Source organism: Anomaloglossus baeobatrachus, unplaced genomic scaffold (genome assembly GCF_048569485.1).
Source record: "Anomaloglossus baeobatrachus isolate aAnoBae1 unplaced genomic scaffold, aAnoBae1.hap1 Scaffold_219, whole genome shotgun sequence".
Lineage (NCBI taxonomy): Eukaryota > Metazoa > Chordata > Amphibia > Anura > Aromobatidae > Anomaloglossus > Anomaloglossus baeobatrachus.
Window position 1 is genome coordinate 129,386 of NW_027441989.1, and position 17,900 is coordinate 147,285.

Below are 17,900 nucleotides of genomic sequence, written 5' to 3' on the forward strand. Positions count from 1 at the left end.
AGGAAGGGTGACATTTATCAGGATGGGGTACGTTTACCAGGAAAGGGGACATTTACCAGGATAAGGGTACATGCCTGGATGGGGTACATTTACCACGATGGGGTCATTTAATAGCATGGGGGAACATGCCAGGTTGGGATACATTTACAATGATGGGGTACATTTACCAGGATGAGGATTATTTACCAGGATGGGGCCAAATATACCAGAATGTAGGAAATATATATCAGGATGGGGGACATGTTTACCAGGAAGTGGCCAGGAAGGGGGACATAACTACACAATGAAGGGGGAGGGGAGCAACTCGTACGTCTTTATGGGTTTTCAGGATGTTCAGACTTTGAAATGTAGATGTGGATTACAGGGTGACATCTGATTGCATTCCAGGCTAAAATCCCTTGTGTCTAATATGCTGCAATTTTTTCCAGAAAGATGAATCCAACTGCTGTGTCTGGAAAGGGCAGGGGCTCAGCTTCAATGTGTGGTAAGCATGCATGAGCGTGATGCCCCCTGCTGAAGAGACGAGAAGACTGCAAAGGTAAGGTTACAATCAATTATTTACATAATAGGATTGGTTGGCACTTTGGAAAACAAAATGGGTTTAGGGCTACAATTTGGGCACTCGGCCTGAGAAAGGTTCGCCATGACTGGCTTAGGAGATGTCATCGTGCCACGAGTGCAGAGCGGTGAAGTCATCGCATAGCACTGCCTCTGCAGGCCGTCATAGAAGGGGAGACTGAGGCTTCGGTATTGGGAATCTGGATTAGGTAAGTGTAATTTTTTTTTGTGCACAGGAGGCTGTGTAGGGGGCTCCTGCTGTGCACAGGAGGCTGTGTGGGGGGGGGCTCCTGCCGTGCACAGGAGGCTGTGTTGGGGGCTCCTGCCGTGCACAGGAGGCTGTGTCGGGGCTCCTGCAGGTATTTGCATATAGTTGGTGTGGCCCCTACAGTTATCTCCTCCTTTGGACCCCAGACACCCCAGTCTGACCCTGCAGCCATCTATCTAATCTATCTATCTTTCATATAGTATCTATGTGTCATGTATATGGTGTAATTTATGCAGGGGCACAACGACCAGGCCTGTGAGTGATGGGGCCATTACTATTTCCTCGGATGCAGGTTATACACCTTTGAGGAGCAGATGGGCACTGGCTCCCTGTTCCGCACTTGCTCTGCAGCTGTGGGCCCCTGATAGGTGTAATGACATTAGGAGGAGCCTGTGTATGACATTCCCTCTCTCTCATTATTCCGGCATTTGGCAAATAGAAATAATTTTGGTTGCTAAATGACCAAAAACGGGAAAGATTTATTCTGATTTGATGTCATATAGTGAGAAAAACCTGCAGATGTGTCTGTATAGAGAGCGGAGGGAAAAACCTGCAGATGTGTCTGTATAGAGAGCGGAGGGAAAAACCTGCAGATGTGTGCATAGAGAGCGGAGGGAAAAACCTGCAGATGTGTGCATAGAGAGCGGAGGGAAAAACCTGCAGATGTGTCTGCATAGAGAGCGGAGGGAAAAACCTGCAGATGTGTCTGCATAGAGAGCGGAGGGAAAAACCTGCAGATGTGTCTGCATAGAGAGCGGAGGGAAAAACCTGCAGATGTCTGTATAGATAGCGGAGGGAAAAACCTGCAGATGTGTCTGTATAGAGAGTAGAGGGAAAAACCTGCAGATGTCTGTATAGATAGCGGAGGGAAAAACCTGCAGATGTGTCTGCATAGAGAGCGGAGGGAAAATCCTGCAGAAGTGTCTGCATAGACAGCGGAGGGAAAAACCTGCAGATGTCTGTATAGATAGCGGAGGGAAAAACCTGCAGATGTGTCTGTATAGAGAGTGGAGGGAAAAACCTGCAGATGTCTGTATAGATAGCGGAGGGAAAAACCTGCAGATGTGTCTGTATAGAGAGCGGAGGGGAAAACCTGCAGATGTGTGCATAGAGAGCGGAGGGAAAAACCTGCAGATGTGTCTGCATAGAGAGCGGAGGGAAAATCCTGCAGATGTGTTTTTCTAGATAGTGGATGGAAACTTCTGGTGTGAACTGTATGAGGGAGTTGTGGAGTTGGAATCAGTGAAATTGAGGAGCCGGAGGTTTTTCTTAGCGACTCCTCAGCCCTGGTGTGGAGGAAGTCCCTGTGGAGGTATCATACTCTGCTTGTGGGACACTTTTGTTGGCATTATACATTATGGGGCAATGAAAGGGGAATTTTTGGACGTCATTATGAGGAAAATTACTTTGTAACGGCTGTAAAGTTGTGAGAGGTTCTTATATGACCCACCTGAATATTACATATTTATACTTTTGGGGAGGGGGTACTAATTAGAATTTCCACTATGGGGTCCTATGATTTCTTTGTACGTCTCTGTCCACTCTCTTAAAGGGGTTATCCGGCTTATTTTGCCCTTTTTTTGCAATTACACTATTGGGCTACATTAGGGCAGGTAAGTAGACAGTAACTACCTACCTGCCCTGCTGTCAGCCCCTCTCCCCCAGCTCAGAGCGGTCATGTGACGGCTCCTGCCGTGATTTTGCTGCTTCCTGTGGATGTCAGGACAACAAGTGCAGGAGCTTATGTTCTGCCTTGTCGACGGGCATCACAGCCGACGTCATGTAGCCGCCCTGCTGGGCAGGTACAGTGGCTGGAGTCCCCGCCCCCTTTCCCCCGCATCCTCCCACACATTCCCCCGCATCCTCCCCACACTCCGTACTCTCCCCTTCCACTGCTGTGGGGCCTGTGAGCTCGGGGGAGGGGCCTGGCGACTGCTACAGCAGGGTCACCGCCAGCACCGGGCCCCTGCTCAGGATTGCACGTTCAAATGTATCGGCATCACAGATGTTAATACATTTGAAAGCACAGATGACAGGCAGCACCTCGCTGCTTCTCATCACTGTCCCGCTAACGAGGAGCAGCGGCTGAGAGGTAAGTGTGTATACCCTACACGGGGGTGCAGAGCGTCATGTGGGGGGGTGCAGAGCCCGATGTGTGGGGAGGGGTGCAGGGCCCGATGTGTATGCAGCCTGCAGAGCCCGATGTGTGTAGGGGGGTGCAGAGCCCAAAGTGTGTGTAGGGGGGTGCAGAGCCCGGTGTGTGTGTGTGTATGTGTATGTGTGTGGGTGTGGGGATGGGGGGGGGGTGCAGAGCGTGGGAGGGGGTGCAGAGCCCGATGTGTGTGTGTGGGGGGGAGTGGAGGGGGGGTGCAGAGCCCAATATGGGGCTGTTATTTCCAATGCTAGAGTGATAACAGGTCAGTGCTGGGCCGAATACTGACAGCTAAGGCTATGTTCACACTTCCGTTGTTTTGCATCCGTCACAATCAGTTGTGTGACTGATGAAACGGATGCGTTGCAGATAGTGGCACATCTGATGTGACTGATTCTGCAAAACAACGATCCGTTTTTGTTTGTTTTTGTTTGTTTGTTTTTTTACTGTTTCACCAGCGGCCGGCTATTATGAATGATCAACTGATCGCTCACAGTAGCCGGCCGCCGGGTGATCAGCTGATCGTTCACAGAAGACGGCCGCCGGGTGATCAGCTGATCGTTCGGCTGCCGCCGAGAGAGATATTGATTTGAATAATTAAACACAAGAGCTGAGCATGCGCAGTAAAATCAAAAGGATTCCGCTGCTCAAAAAACGTTACATGCTGCGCTCCTGCCGCCAGATGGTCAGTCGTTCCACGACTGATCAGTTGCGCTGCGGATGCAACGCAATGGCATCAGTCACAATCCACCGCTCATACAAGTCTATGGGAAATAACGGAATCCGCCAAACGGATTGCGTTGTTTATCAGAGCGGCAGATTGTGACGGATACTAAATAGCGGAAATGTGAACATAGCCTAATGAGTGTGCAGAGGATGGGAAGAGGGCGGGGCTGGACAGTGAGGCCGGGTGGTGCCAGCTCTGACTGTGAGGTTCGGCATAGGAAGTTTTCATGTTTGGTTGAGCTGAAGGTAAATAAACTGTCTGCAGAGAATGAAGAGATAATTCAGGAGGAACAAAAGTTAAAAATAAAAAAAAATGTGTGGGTGATTTAGGCTACATGCGCACGCTGCGTTTTTTGTTGCGTTTTTTGGTGCAGTTTTGTTGTCAGAACTTTCTGACATCTGACTTCCCAGCAAAGTCTATGAGAAGTCAGATTTGTAATGTGCACCTTGCAGTTTATTTGTCAGCGTTTTTTTTGTTAAAAGTTTGTGACTAAAAAGATGCCGCATGTTCATTCTTTCTTGCGCTTTTGTCAACATTTGTCACCCGTTGAAATCAATGAGGGCATCAAAAAGGCAAGGAAAAGTGCATGCTATCAAATTGGTGCATTTTGTATGCATTTTACCTGTGGTTTTGTCAACAGAAACGCAGCTCACCAACTTAGTTCCAGAATGACAAAATCAATGCTGGAGTGAATTATGACAGAGTATCAACATGGGTTTATGAGGGATCGATCCTGTCAAACTAATTTGATCAGTTTCTATGAAGAGGTAAGTTCAAGCCTGGACCAGGGAAATGCAGTGGATGTTGTGTATATGGACTTTTCAAAAGCTTTTGATACGGTGCCACACAAAAGGTTGGTACATAAAATGAGAATAATGGGGATAGGGGAAAATATGTGTAACTGGGTTAAAAACTGGCTCAGTGATAGGAAACAAAGGGTGGTTATTAATGGTACGTACTCGGACTGGGTCTCAGTTCATAGTGGGGTACCACAGGGGTCAGTATTGGGCCCGCTTCTTTTCAACATATTTATAAATGACCTTGTTGGGGGCATGCGGAGTAGAATTTCTATATTTGCAGATGATACTAAACTCTGCAGGGTAATCAATACAGAGGAGGATAATTTTATATTACAGGGAGATTTATGTAAATTGGAGGATTGGGCTGAGAAGTGGCAATTGAAGTTTAATGTAGATAAATGTAAGGTCATGCACTTGGGTAGAGGAAATAACATTTATGATTATGTACTTAATTGTAGAACACTGGGTAAAACAGACACAGAAAAAGACTTGGGTGTATGGGTGGATGGTAAACTTCACTTTAGTGGACAGTGTCAGGCAGCTGCTGCCAGGGCTAATAAAATAATGGGATGTATTAAAAGAGGTATAAGTGTTCATGAAAAAAATATAGTTCTACCTCTGTACAAGTCACTAGTGCGACCGCACGTAGAATACTGTGTACAATTCTGGTCACCGATATATAAGAAGGACATAGCTGAACTGGAGAGGGTGCAAAGAAGAGCGACCAAGATTATTAGAGGAATGGGGGGGCTGCAATACGAAGACAGGTTATTAAACTTGGGGTTATTTAGTCTGGAAAAACGAAGGCTTAGGGGAGATCTAATCACAATGTATAAATATATGAGGGGACAGTACAGAGACCTTTTCAAAGATCTATTTACACCTAGGCCTGCGACTGGAACACGGGGGCATTCGCTACGTCTTGAGGAAAGAAGGTTTAATCATAATCACAGACGAGGATTCTTTACTGTACGAGCAGTGAGACTATGGAATTCTCTGCCGCATGATGTTGTAATGAGTGATTCACTACTAACATTTAAGCAGAGCCTGGATGCCTTTCTTGAAAAATTTAATATAACCAGTTATGTATATTAGATTTTATGACAGGGTATTGATCCAGGGAACTAGTCTGATTGCCGGATGTGGAGTCAGGAAGGAAATTTTTTCCCCATTGGAACTTGTTTGCCACATTGGGGTTTTTTGCCTTCCTCTGGATCAACATGTTAGGCTACGGGTTGAACTAGATGGACTTAGAGTCTCCCTTCAACCTTAAAACTATGATACTATGATGATGTCGGTGCCTGTGTTGGTTTCTCTGTTTCTCTTGCGCTCTCTCTCTTTCTCCCCAAGCAGTACATACTCACCGATCACGGCTGTCACACTGCTCCCCCGCCTCTCATCTTCTTTCGGACCCGCTCATTAGCCTCATACATATTGATTCCTCCCCCCGTCTGTGATTGGTTGCAGTCAGACGAGCCCCCATGCTGAGTGACAGCTGTCTGACTGCAACAAATCACAGCCACAGTGGGCGTGTCTACATTATACAGCACTGAAGAGAGTCGCTCTATCAGCGGCGGAGGACTCAAACTGTGACAGCAAACACCTGAGTGATGGCACGGCTGACACTCGTTTGGTTTGCTGTGACAGCTGGAGGACATCAGGCTTGAACCGCAGTGAACCTGTGATGGCATTGCTGCAACACCCGCCGTACTGCGGGAGCCGTAGCTGTGACGTCAGGGAATCACCCTAGTTCATTCTGATCGCTGCGGCTCTGTCCACACTCACAGCTGGCAGCCATGCTGTATGACCACTGGCTGTGACAGGACAGGGATGTAGCAGAGATGGAAGCATCGTGGGACCTCGTGTGGATTACTTCGGACCTCGAGGGGTGTTTCGGGGGTTAATAAAGTGGTGAAAGAAGGGGCTTTTTATTTTGGGCTGTTTTGATGTAATGTGATGTGGGTTGTCTCAAAGACACATAACATCACTAACCTAGGGCTTAGTGGCAGCTATGGTCTGCCATTAACCCCTTATTACCCCGATAGCCACCGCACCAGGGCAACGGAAAGAGCCGGATCCAGCACCAGAATTGGCGCATCTTATGGATATGCCACTTCTAGGGCGGCTGTGGGCTGCTATTGTTAGGCTGGAAAGGGCCAAATAACAATGGCCCTTTCCACCCTAATAATATTAGCCCCCAGTTATCTGCTGCACCTTGGCTGGTATTTGAAAATGAGGGGATCCCACGTAATTTTTTTTTTAATCAAATAATTTAAAAAAAGGGGATCACCTCTATTTTTCATAACTAGCCAAGGTACAGCAGACAGCTGAGGGTTGTATGAAAAATGGGGGGACCCCATGTTATTTTTTTACCCCCAGCCCCCTCCACCCAACAATAAAAAACAGCTAACCTAACTAAGCTAACAGCTGGCTATATTGTTATTTCTTTCTATGTATTCTGTTCTTTCTTAGTATCTAATTTATATGTTCTTATTATCTATCTATCCATCTAGCTATTTTTCTATTTTTTTTACTATCTATCATATATTCTAGCTATCTATCTATCCGTTATCCTTTCCTATCATATTTCGTTTCTCCTTCAAAAAAACGCAATGACAAAAAACGCACTAAAAACGCACCTACATTACAAGCGTTTTTGGGACATTTCCAGGCTCACTTTGACAAGGTGCAGTTTTGGTTGCAGTTTGTGTGCAGAAAAAACTGCAGCGTGCGCATGTAGCCTTATATGACAATACAGCACAGAATAGCTTACTAAACATGTTTGCACTTATGTCGGACAACTCCTTTAAAGAAAAAAAAAAATAATAAAACTAATTTTCCTCAAATAGAAAGCTTTCAAAAATACATTGTTGACTAAACGTTTCCATCAAATATATCATAAATATCATCAAAGTAATGAGTTAAACTCGTTAACCATGAACGGAAATAAGAAACCAAGTTTCAAAAAATTGAGTATAAAAGCTCTTAATTTATTACAAATTAATTTAAAATACAAAGCAATACAATATTATATCAAAAACCAACAAGCAAAAAATCGCCAATTCATCAGGTCTGTGAACCATAATATACCGCATATTGTAAAGACTTTTTATTCATTATTGTATATAGAAAACACTGAATAATTGTTTTTTTATTCAGAATTAAAACTTTACTACCATCTAGTGGTGAAAAAAATTATTACATGCAGTTTATATCAAATGTCACAAAAATATAAGATTGAATCTAATTATAGAAAAACTTTCTAAGTGCACAGAATTATAAATTAGCGATAATATATCTGCACTATATGAAAAGTTCAGCAATTATAGTAGACTAGCTGTACTACCCGGCTTCGCCCGTGTTAATAACTGCTGTTAACAAAATAGAATGTATTAACAAAAATGTATTCTGCACACAAATACCACAAAACAAATAGATAGAAATGTAATTAAAATGTCTGTCTCCCCCTCTGTATATATGTCTCTGTCTTTCTCTATCTCTTTGTCTGTCTGTCTCTTTCCCTGTCTGTCTCTGACTGTCTCTATCTCAGTCTGTCTCAATCTCTTTCCCTGTCTGTCTATCTCTGTCACTTTCCCTGTCTGTCTATCTATCTCTGTCTCTTTCCCTGTGTCTGTCTCTTTGTCTGTCTCTTAACCTGTCTGTGTCTGTCTCTTAACCTGTCTATCTCTTTCCCTCTTTCCCTGTCTGTCTCTTTCCCTTTCAGTCTGTCTCTTTGTCTGTGTCTGCCTCTTTGTGTCTGTCTCTTACCCTGTTTGTCTGTTTCTTACCCTGTCTGTGTCTGTCTTTTTCCCTGGCTGCATTGTGACACACAAACATTCCATATAAGGGTGTGGCTGCGCATTCTTCTGAAGTTCTGGCTGCACTGTGGCTCCCAGCTCCATTCGCTTTAATGGAGGCAGGTTTTTTGGTGAATAACTGTAAAGCGCGGGGTTAAAATTTCCCCTCAAAACATAGCCTATGACGCTCTCTGGGTCCAGACGTGTGAGTGTGCAAAATTTTGTGGCTGTAGCTGCGACGGTGCAGATGGCAATCCCGGACATACATACAGTGCTGGCCAAAAGTATTGGCACCCCTGCAATTCTGTCAGATAATACTCAGTTTATTCTTGAAAATGATTGCAATCACAAATTCTTTGGTATTATTAACTTCAATTATTTTGCTTGCAATGAAAAAACGCAAAAGAGAATGAAACAAAAATCAAATCATTGATCATTTCACACAAACTCAAAAAATGGGCCAGACAAAAGTATTGGCACCCTTAGCCTAATACTTGGTTGCACAACCTATAGCCAAAATAACTGCGAACAACCGCTTCCGGTAACCATCAATGAGTTTCTTACAATGCTCTGCTGGAATTTTAGACCATTCGTCTTTGGCAAACTGCTCCAGGTCCCTGAGATTTGAAGGGTGCCTTCTCCAAACTACCATTTTGAGATCTCTCCACAGGTGTTTTATGGGGTTCAGGTCTGGACTCATTGCTGGCCACTTTAGTAGTCTCCAGTGCTTTCTCTCAAACCATTTTCTAGTGCTTTTTGAAGTGTGTTTTGGGTCATTGTCCTGCTGGAAGACCCTTGACCTCTGAGGGAGACCCAGCTTTCTCACACTGGGTCCTACATTATGCTGCAAAATTTGTTGGTAGTCTTCAGACGTCATAATGCCATGCACACGGTCAAGCAGACAAGTGCCAGAGGCAGCAAAGCAACCCCAAAACATCAGGGAACCTCCGCCATGTATGACTGTAGGGACCGTGTTCTTTTCTTTGAATGCCTCTTTTTTTTTTTTTTCCTGTAAACTATATGTTGATAGCTTTTCCCAAAAAGCTCTACTTTTGTCTCATCTGACCAGAGAACATTCTTCCAAAACGTTTTAGGCTTTCTCAGGTAAGTTTTGGCAAACTCCAGCCTGGCTTTTTTATGTCTCGGGGTAAGAAGTGAGGTCTTCCTGGGTATCCTACCCTACAGTCCCTTTTCATTCAGACGCCGACGGATAGTACGGGTTGACACTGTTGTACCCTCGGACTGCAGGGCAGCTTGAACTTGTTTGGATGTTGGTCGAGGTTCTTTATCCACCATCCGCACAATCTTGCGTTGAAATTTCTCGTCAATTTTTCTTTTCCTTCCACATCTAGGGAGGTTAGCCACAGTGCCATGGGCTTTACACTTCTTAATGACACTGCGCACCGTAGACACAGGAACTTTCAGGTCTTTGGAGATGGACTTGTAGCCTTGAGATTGCTCATGCTTCCTCACAATTTGGAGTCTCAAGTCCTCAGACAGTTCTTTGGTCTCTTTCTTTTCTCCATGCTCAATGTGGTACACACAAGGACACAGGACAGAGGTTGAGTCAACTTTAATCCATGTCAACTGGCTGCAAGTGTGATTTAGTTATTGCCAACACCTGTTAGGTGCCACAGGTAAGTTACAGGTGCTGTTATTACACAAATTACAGAAGCATCACATGATTTTTCAGACAGTGCCAATACTTTTGTCCACCCCCTTTTTTATGTTTAGTGTGGAATTATATCCAATTTGGCTTTATGACAATTTTTTTTATTTTTTTTCATTGAAGACAAATTAAATGAAGATAATACCAAAGAATTTGTGATTGCAATCATTTTCAGGAATAAACTGAGTATTCTCTGACAGAATTGCGGGGGTGCCAATACTTTTGGCCAGCACTGTACATACATACACACATATACACACACATTAAGCTTTATATATTAGATAGGAATATAATGGCATTGATATAAACTTACATGAATACAAAGCGGTATTCTGTCAAACTTTGTTGCCTCAACGCATGTTTCGTGGTACAACTTCATCAGGAGGCACGTGTTTTAGGGGAAGAGGCAAGTTTTTAAAGGGCTGAGAACCAATCAGAAGGTATGTCGCAGGAGAGTTAAATAATTAAATGACGTCAATGTAAAATCTTAGTCTCGCTCTCAGTCCAGAGTTCAGATATGAGACTTGGAGCTCAAGCTCTTTACAGCTGCTAAGAAACAGCGCAGGAGCAATGCATTGCAGGACACACTCTAAACGGAGATCGCTTCTTAGCTGTTTGCCAGCACTGTATCTGTACGTGGAATCAGGCTAATTAGGATCAGAAGCTTAAAGGCGGCGCATGTGTATTGACACAGCATCCCATTTACATTTTATCTTCAAGTCACGGCACAGCTTGCACGCGTCTAGGTGTTGTCTAGCAACAGTCCAGACGCATAACGAAGCCAATTCGCCGCTCGTTGAAGATAAAGGATCCACATCATCAGACATGCGCACAGCTTCACAGAGTCTAAGAAATAGCAAATACCGCATAATATAATTCATAGCCATTGTGAATATTTTAACAAAAGGATGTAATAAAAATTATATTAAATTTAATAAAAGGATATAGAGCAAACACATATCCATATACACATGCGGTATATTATGGTTCACAGACCTGATGAATTGGCGATTTTTTTGCTTGTTGGTTTTTGATATAATATTGTATTCTATTGCTTTGTATTTTAATTAATTTGTAATAAATTAAGAGCTTTTATACTCAATTTTTTGAAACTTGGTTTCTTATTTCCGTTCATTGTTGACTAAAACAATTCTCAAATGATGGACAAATAAGCATTAGGGCGTCCAAATTATGAAAACAAAACAATGAAGGAAATCCCAATGTCATAATGTACCACACTAAGTGGATCCTGCCACGTCTGCTTCTATCCCTGCTGAACTGACTCTGGGGCAGCATGGGCGATATAGGAGGCGTAGAGGCCATGGATTGGTCTCAGATGCCACACGGCTCTGGTAGCAGAAGCGTCCATCTAGAACCTTCCACATGACTTTTCCTTCTGTCCGTGACTTTTACAATATTTATTTTACAGCTTTGGATAGGAAAATCTGTGGAAAGAGAAGCGCAATAGGGTCTTACCACAGTATATAAGGGGTTTAGGATGAGCAAACCTACTCACCAAAAGGGGTTGTGAAAGTCACAACGCCTATGCAAGCATGTAACTCCAGGTCACGGCAGCAGTCCCCAAATGGCAGATAACAGAGAACGGTAGAAAAGGGTTTCAACACCGCGCCAATGACCGACAGATCCAGAAGTATCAGATTAATGTTTCTTTATTTCACGCACAGGTCAGGTCAACGTGTTTCAAGAGACTCAGCTCTCTTCATCAGGACAAGCTGGCAAAGAACATCAAATCTGCATTTGGCAGCACTGGGGATATAGGAGGCGTAGAGCCCATGCATGGATTGGTCTCAGGGGCCACACGGCTCTGGTAGCAGAAACGTCCATCTAGAACCTTCCACAGGACTTTTCCTACTGTCCGTGACTTTTACAATATTTATTTTACAGCTTTGAAATTCAGGGAAAAGATATGCAGAACGCTGCAGACACAATGGAAAAAGGAGAAATGGATGTGCGGGGTGATGAACGGAGTAGAGACCTTTCCACAGGTAACCCTCCTCAGTGAAGAGTCACCATTAAATAACAAGAACAGTCACATTCCCAGCTGCAAGGAGATAATGAAGTTACATTCTCCCTGCTGCCGCTCGTATACAGTCACCGATGCAGTGCGGGAAACAGTAACACTTACCGCTCACAGGCTGTCAGCCAAGGAACAAGAGGGTTGATTACTGTGTGCCCACTATCTAGTGCAGCGGTGGGCAATTCATTTTCCCATTGGGCCGCATAAGAAATTGGGGTGGTTTTAGAGGGCCGGACTAATATAATTAACTCAGTTCTACCCAATATACTACATCACTACACCCCCTCCATATACTACACCTGTAATATACTACACCCCCATATACTACACCTATAATATACTACACCACTACACCCCCCAAATACTACACCTGTAATATACTACACCACTATACCCCCTCCATATACTACACCTGTAATAAACTACACCAACTGAGCGTTGGGGGACGGTCTAAAGTGGCAGGAGGGACAGTAACGGACAACAGACAGCCTGCCCCCATGGTAGAATTAACAAGATTTTCAAACTGAAAGGTACCACTTTATAAACTATTTATTTTGATCTAAAAGGGGGCAGAATAACTATAGGAACCTTGCTAGAATGCAGCTCACGAGCTGCAGAAGGGGAAACTTTTAGGTTTAGGGTAAAATTTCTGCTGACAGGTTCCCTTTAAATGATTTGGCATTATAATCATATCCCTTGAAGCCTTTATATCCTTTTTGGCCCAATGCTATTCATTCCTTGGCCCAATGCTATTAATTCCTAGGGATCTTTATACTCCCATACTCCCTTCCTGACATAATATTTCCTGGGAACATATTTGGCAGACTCTTTGTTAATTTCCCAGAAGTGTAACGAAGATCAACCTTGACATATGACATATGGTAAACACCTAAAATTCATGATTGTGTAATCTTATATCCCATATTGTGTAACCACCCCGAGGTGTATATAAACCTCTTATGTTGCAATAAACGTGTGTGTGACTTTGGCAACTTACAGACTAGTCTGTCTTGGTTTGTTCAGCGTCTCCACGCAGATACGGCTGCCGATCCAATCTTTGACTGCTACCTGAGAGGAAGAGAGTCCACGGCTTTAACACCATCCATTTTCCTGATCCGCTATCCTCCTGATATTCTGACCCCAGAGCTGACTATGCCTTTGTCTTTTCCCTTAGTTCACGGCATGTTCTCTTTGTATCTGACCCCAGAACATTTGATAACCCTGCCTCACGGCTTGTCCATGCAGTGACTAGCGTCACACACTGTTCTAATAAACCAGATAGATATCATTTAAATGCTAGGTACTCAGATTACCACTATATCTGCAGGTAAATAGTGTTTTTGTAGCTGCCAGGTTTTCTTTAACTCCTCCATATGTAACAAATTATTACATCCTATTACTTCTTGCGGGCTCAAAAGCTGAGTCTCCATTTATTGACAGCAGATGATGCCGGAGTTATTCAGTGGAGGTAAGCTTCACCCACTGCTGTTCACGTTTCGATCTTTGACAGCAGCATTTGCAGCTCGCAGCCTATGGGGTACAACGTTCCACATATCCAACGCCCCCAGCAACATTTATCATTGGGCGCATATGGGTCGCCATAATAGCTGGGGGTCTGCTAAAGACCTCTTGCCCTATATAAGGGTGCTCCTATGATCTCCACACCTAGATACATTCCTTCAGTGGTGTAGATTTCAAAATGAGATTTTTGGAGTGTTTCGACTGTTTAGGCACATGAAGGGCTTTACAAACGTGACATGACATCCTCTATTTCAGCCAATTTTCTTCTCCAAAAGTCAAATGTTGCTCCTTCCCTTCCGAGCCCTGCCGTGGACCCAAGCAATAGTTTTACACCACATATGGGGTATCGGCGTACACATGAGAAATTGCACAACAGAATTATATGGTCCATTTTCTCATCTTACCCTTGGGAAAACTAAAATTTGTGGTTAAAGCAACACTTTTGTGGGAAAAATTAAAATTGTTTTTTTTTCCTTCCACATTGCTTTAATTTCTGTGACGCATCTAAAGTGTACTTTGGCATTGCATTACTGCTGTAGGAATATTACAAGAAAGGGATAAATACATTGCTAATGTGAAAAATGAGTAAAAAGACCTAGGCATTGCATTACTGCTTCAGAGATATTTGCAAAGAGAGATTCTTAGCTTATGTATTGGCCAATCCATGTGAGCCAGATAACCTCGACAAGGTGATATCATTATATTGGGACCTAACCTTAAATGCCTCTGTGTGTGATTAAACATCTGCATGTCTGTTTTCTGGCTAAATAAGCTGGTGGACACACCCTGGCTATAGGGTGGAGTGCTTGGTCAGGTGCTTGTCACCGGTTATCGGGCTCACATGGATTGGTCAATACATAAACTAAGAATCTCACTTTGCAAATATCTCTAAAGCAGTAATGCAATGCCTATGTCGTTTTACTTATTTTTCTCATTACCTATGTATTAATCACTTTTTTCTAATATTTCTACAGCAGTAATGCAATGCCAAAGTATTCTTATATTATTGAGTGCCACTGGGTATGCTTTTGTAGATATGTTTTATTGATTGTCGTTTTGAGCACTTCGAAGGGTGCAGTTTTTAAAATGTCATTTTGGGTATTTTCTGTCACATAGGCCTTTTAAAGTAGGACACTACATACTTTGGAATTTGTATGGATTTATGTGTGTCTGTGTATGTTTGAGGTTATATTATTAAAAGCTTATAACTTCAATTTTATTTATGGCAGATGACGGTACCAGGAGTTCCACACAGAATGCTAAGGGAAGTGAAAGTAACAAAGAAGTGAAGCCATATTCATGTTCAGAATGTGGGAAATGTTTTGCTCAGAAATCACATCTCATTACACATGAGAGAATGCACACAGGACTGAAGCCATATTTATGTGCAGAATGTGGGAAATGTTTTGATCGGAAATCACATCTTATTAGACATGAGATAATTCACACAGGAGTGAAGCCATATTCATGTGCAGAATGTGGGAAATGTTTTGCTCTGAAATCACATCTTATTAGACATGAGATAATTCACACAGGAGTGAAGCCATATTCATGTGCAGAATGTGAGAAATGTTTTGCTAACAAATCAGATCTCATTACACATGAGAGAATTCACACAGGAGTGAAGCCATATTCATGTTCAGAATGTGGGAAATGTTTTGCTTTGAAATCAAATCTTCTTAAACATTGGAGAATTCACACAGGAGTGAAGCCATATTCATGTTCAGAATGTGAGAAATGTTTTACTTTGAAATCAAATCTTCTTAAACATGAGAAAATTCACACAGGAGAAAAGCCATATTCATGTTCAGAATGTGGGAAATGTTTTGCTCGTAAATTAGTTCTCATTGCACATGAGAGAATTCACACAGGAGAGAAGCCATATTCATGTTCAGAATGTGAGAAATGTTTTGCTCAGAAATCAGATCTTGTTAAACATGAGAGAATTCACACAGGAGAGAAGCCATATTCATGTTCAGAATGTGGGAAATGTTTTGCTCAGAAATCAGATCTTGTTAAACATGAGAGAATTCACACAGGAAAGAAGCCATATTCATGTTCAGAATGTGAGAAATGTTTTGCTTGGAAATCAAATCTTCTTGCACATGAGAGAATTCACACAGGAATGAAGCCATAGTCATGAATAGAATGTCTGTTTTAGTAAATATTAATAGACTTTTACTATCTGTTAATAAAGAGTTCATTTGTCATTACGGTTGTGTACTTTTTAAAATGGCTCATTTACAAATTATTCATCTTTTTACACATTATTAATTTTTGATGGGGAGAAAAAACTTTTTTTTTGTTACAGCCAAGTTGTACGCTTTATTCATCCATTTGTGTATTGCTTGAATGAGAGAAGAATCCATTTTGTTAAATCTACACTCCATTTTGTCTTTGTGTAAAGGGTACTTTACACGCTGCGACATCGCTAGGTCATAGGTCGTTTTATAGCGCCGGTCACATGTGCAATCTCGGCAGATCGCATCTGCGATCTGGCGTGTCCCATCGCTAACGAGATCGCTAGCGATGTCACAGCGTGTAAAGCACCCTTAAGAGTCTGTACTGTGTCTTCCCTGGTGTAATGCAGCAGAGACCTCTGTTTACTTTAGATAAGGACTTGCATAGTTTCAGTTTCTTTGTTAAAAGTAAAGTTCAGGAATGTGAAACTAAAAAGTTTATATAGTCTTAAGGTACCGTCACACATAACGAGATCGCTAGCGAGATCGCAGCTGAGTCAGCGATCTCGTTATGTGTGACGCCTACCAGCGATCAGGCCCCTGCTGTGAGATCTCTAGTAGTTGCAGAATGGTCCAGGCCATTTTCTTCAAAGGCGATGTCCTGCTGGGCAGGACACATCGCTGTGTTTGACACTGTGTGACAGGGTCACAGTGACTGCTGAGATCGTTATACAGGTCGCTACTGCGACCTGTATCATTCCTGCATCGCTGGTAAGATCTGACTGTGTGACATCTCACCTGCGACCTCCCAGTGACTTACCTGCGATCCCTATCAGGTCGCATCGTTTTCGGGATCACTGGTAAGTCGTTGTGTGTGACTGGGCCTTTAAGCCCCCATCACATTTAACGACTTACCAGTGATCCCAAAAACGATGTGACCTGATAAGGATGGCTGGTAAGTCACTGGGAGGTCGCTGGTGAGATGTCACACAGTCAGATCTTACCAACGACGCAGTAACTATCAGCAACCTGTATAACGATCTCGGCGGGCGTTGGGACTGTGTTAGGAGGTCGTTGGTAGGCGTCAAACACAGCGATGCGTCCTGCACAGCAGGACATCGCCTTTGAAGAAAATGGTCCCAACCATTCAGCAACAACTAGCGATCTCACAGCAGGGGCCTGATCGCTGGTAGGTGTCACACATAACGAGATCGCTGCTGCGTCACTAGCGATCTCGTTGTGTGTGACGGGGCCTTTATATAAATGAGTGACGATGATGTAATCTTTTATTTGTTTGAGACAAAGGGAGAGCTACTTCTGATACTTTATTGTCTCAGAGGGGCGTCTCCTACACATACATACATGATCTTTATAATTTCATTTAATTAGGACCACACACGCAAAATCTTATATGTCCCATGCGATTGGCAACAATAAAATCTTATGCCTGAACAGCGACTCACTATTTCTGAGAACCGCTGATCCAACCACCTTGCCTTCCTCAGAAAGGCAACTCAAGCTGTATCAAAAGGTAAGAAGCTTATTCTCACAATATTCGAATTTGATACATGGACAATTTTGCAAATTTTCCCACCTGCAAAGAATGGAGAGGGCTATAATTTTTTTGTAGGTAGCTTCAACTGTGACAGAATAAAAAAAACGATACAGAAAATTACATTGCATGATTTTTAAATAATGAATTTACATTTTAATGCGTGAAATAAGTATTTGATACAATGGAAATACAGCACTTAGCAATTGGTACAGAAACCTTTGTTTGCAAGTAGGCTAGTTTCACACTTGCTTTGAACGGCATCCATTGCATTGCATTGTGTGACGCATGTGACGGATGCCTTGCAAATAGTGTGATGATAAAGGCAACGGATTCCTGTGAAATAACTTGTTGCGTTAACTTTTGTAGCCGAGAGAGAGAGCCCCCATCATCATGGCACACGCAGGCACTACCACACTCATCATCACGACACACGCAGGCACTACCGCACTCATCATCGCGACACACGCAGGCACTACCGCACTCATCATCGCGGCACATGCAGGCATTACCTGAGTGACGTTCCCGCTGACAGCGCGACTCCCTTCAGTTTCTGCGTGGAGCTCACAGGAGCGGCGGTGTTCTACTGCCGCTCCTGTCAGCTTCATGTAGCAGAGCTGAAAGCGTCACGGGACCTC

The 17,900-nt window shown here is 43.3% G+C and overlaps 1 protein-coding gene across 1 annotated transcript in view; it reads left to right on the forward strand.

The window, feature by feature from the left end:
- The window catches only part of LOC142261428 (uncharacterized), a 170,000-nt gene that overhangs the window by 27,682 nt on the left and 124,418 nt on the right, over positions 1-17,900 (forward strand). The window contains exons 3-5 of the mRNA XM_075332115.1: positions 4,346-4,472; positions 11,877-11,977; positions 14,760-15,666. Coding sequence (XP_075188230.1) covers positions 4,465-4,472; positions 11,877-11,977; positions 14,760-15,666 — 1,016 coding nt within the window. The 5' untranslated portion in view covers positions 4,346-4,464. The remainder of the gene's footprint in view (positions 1-4,345; positions 4,473-11,876; positions 11,978-14,759; positions 15,667-17,900) is intronic.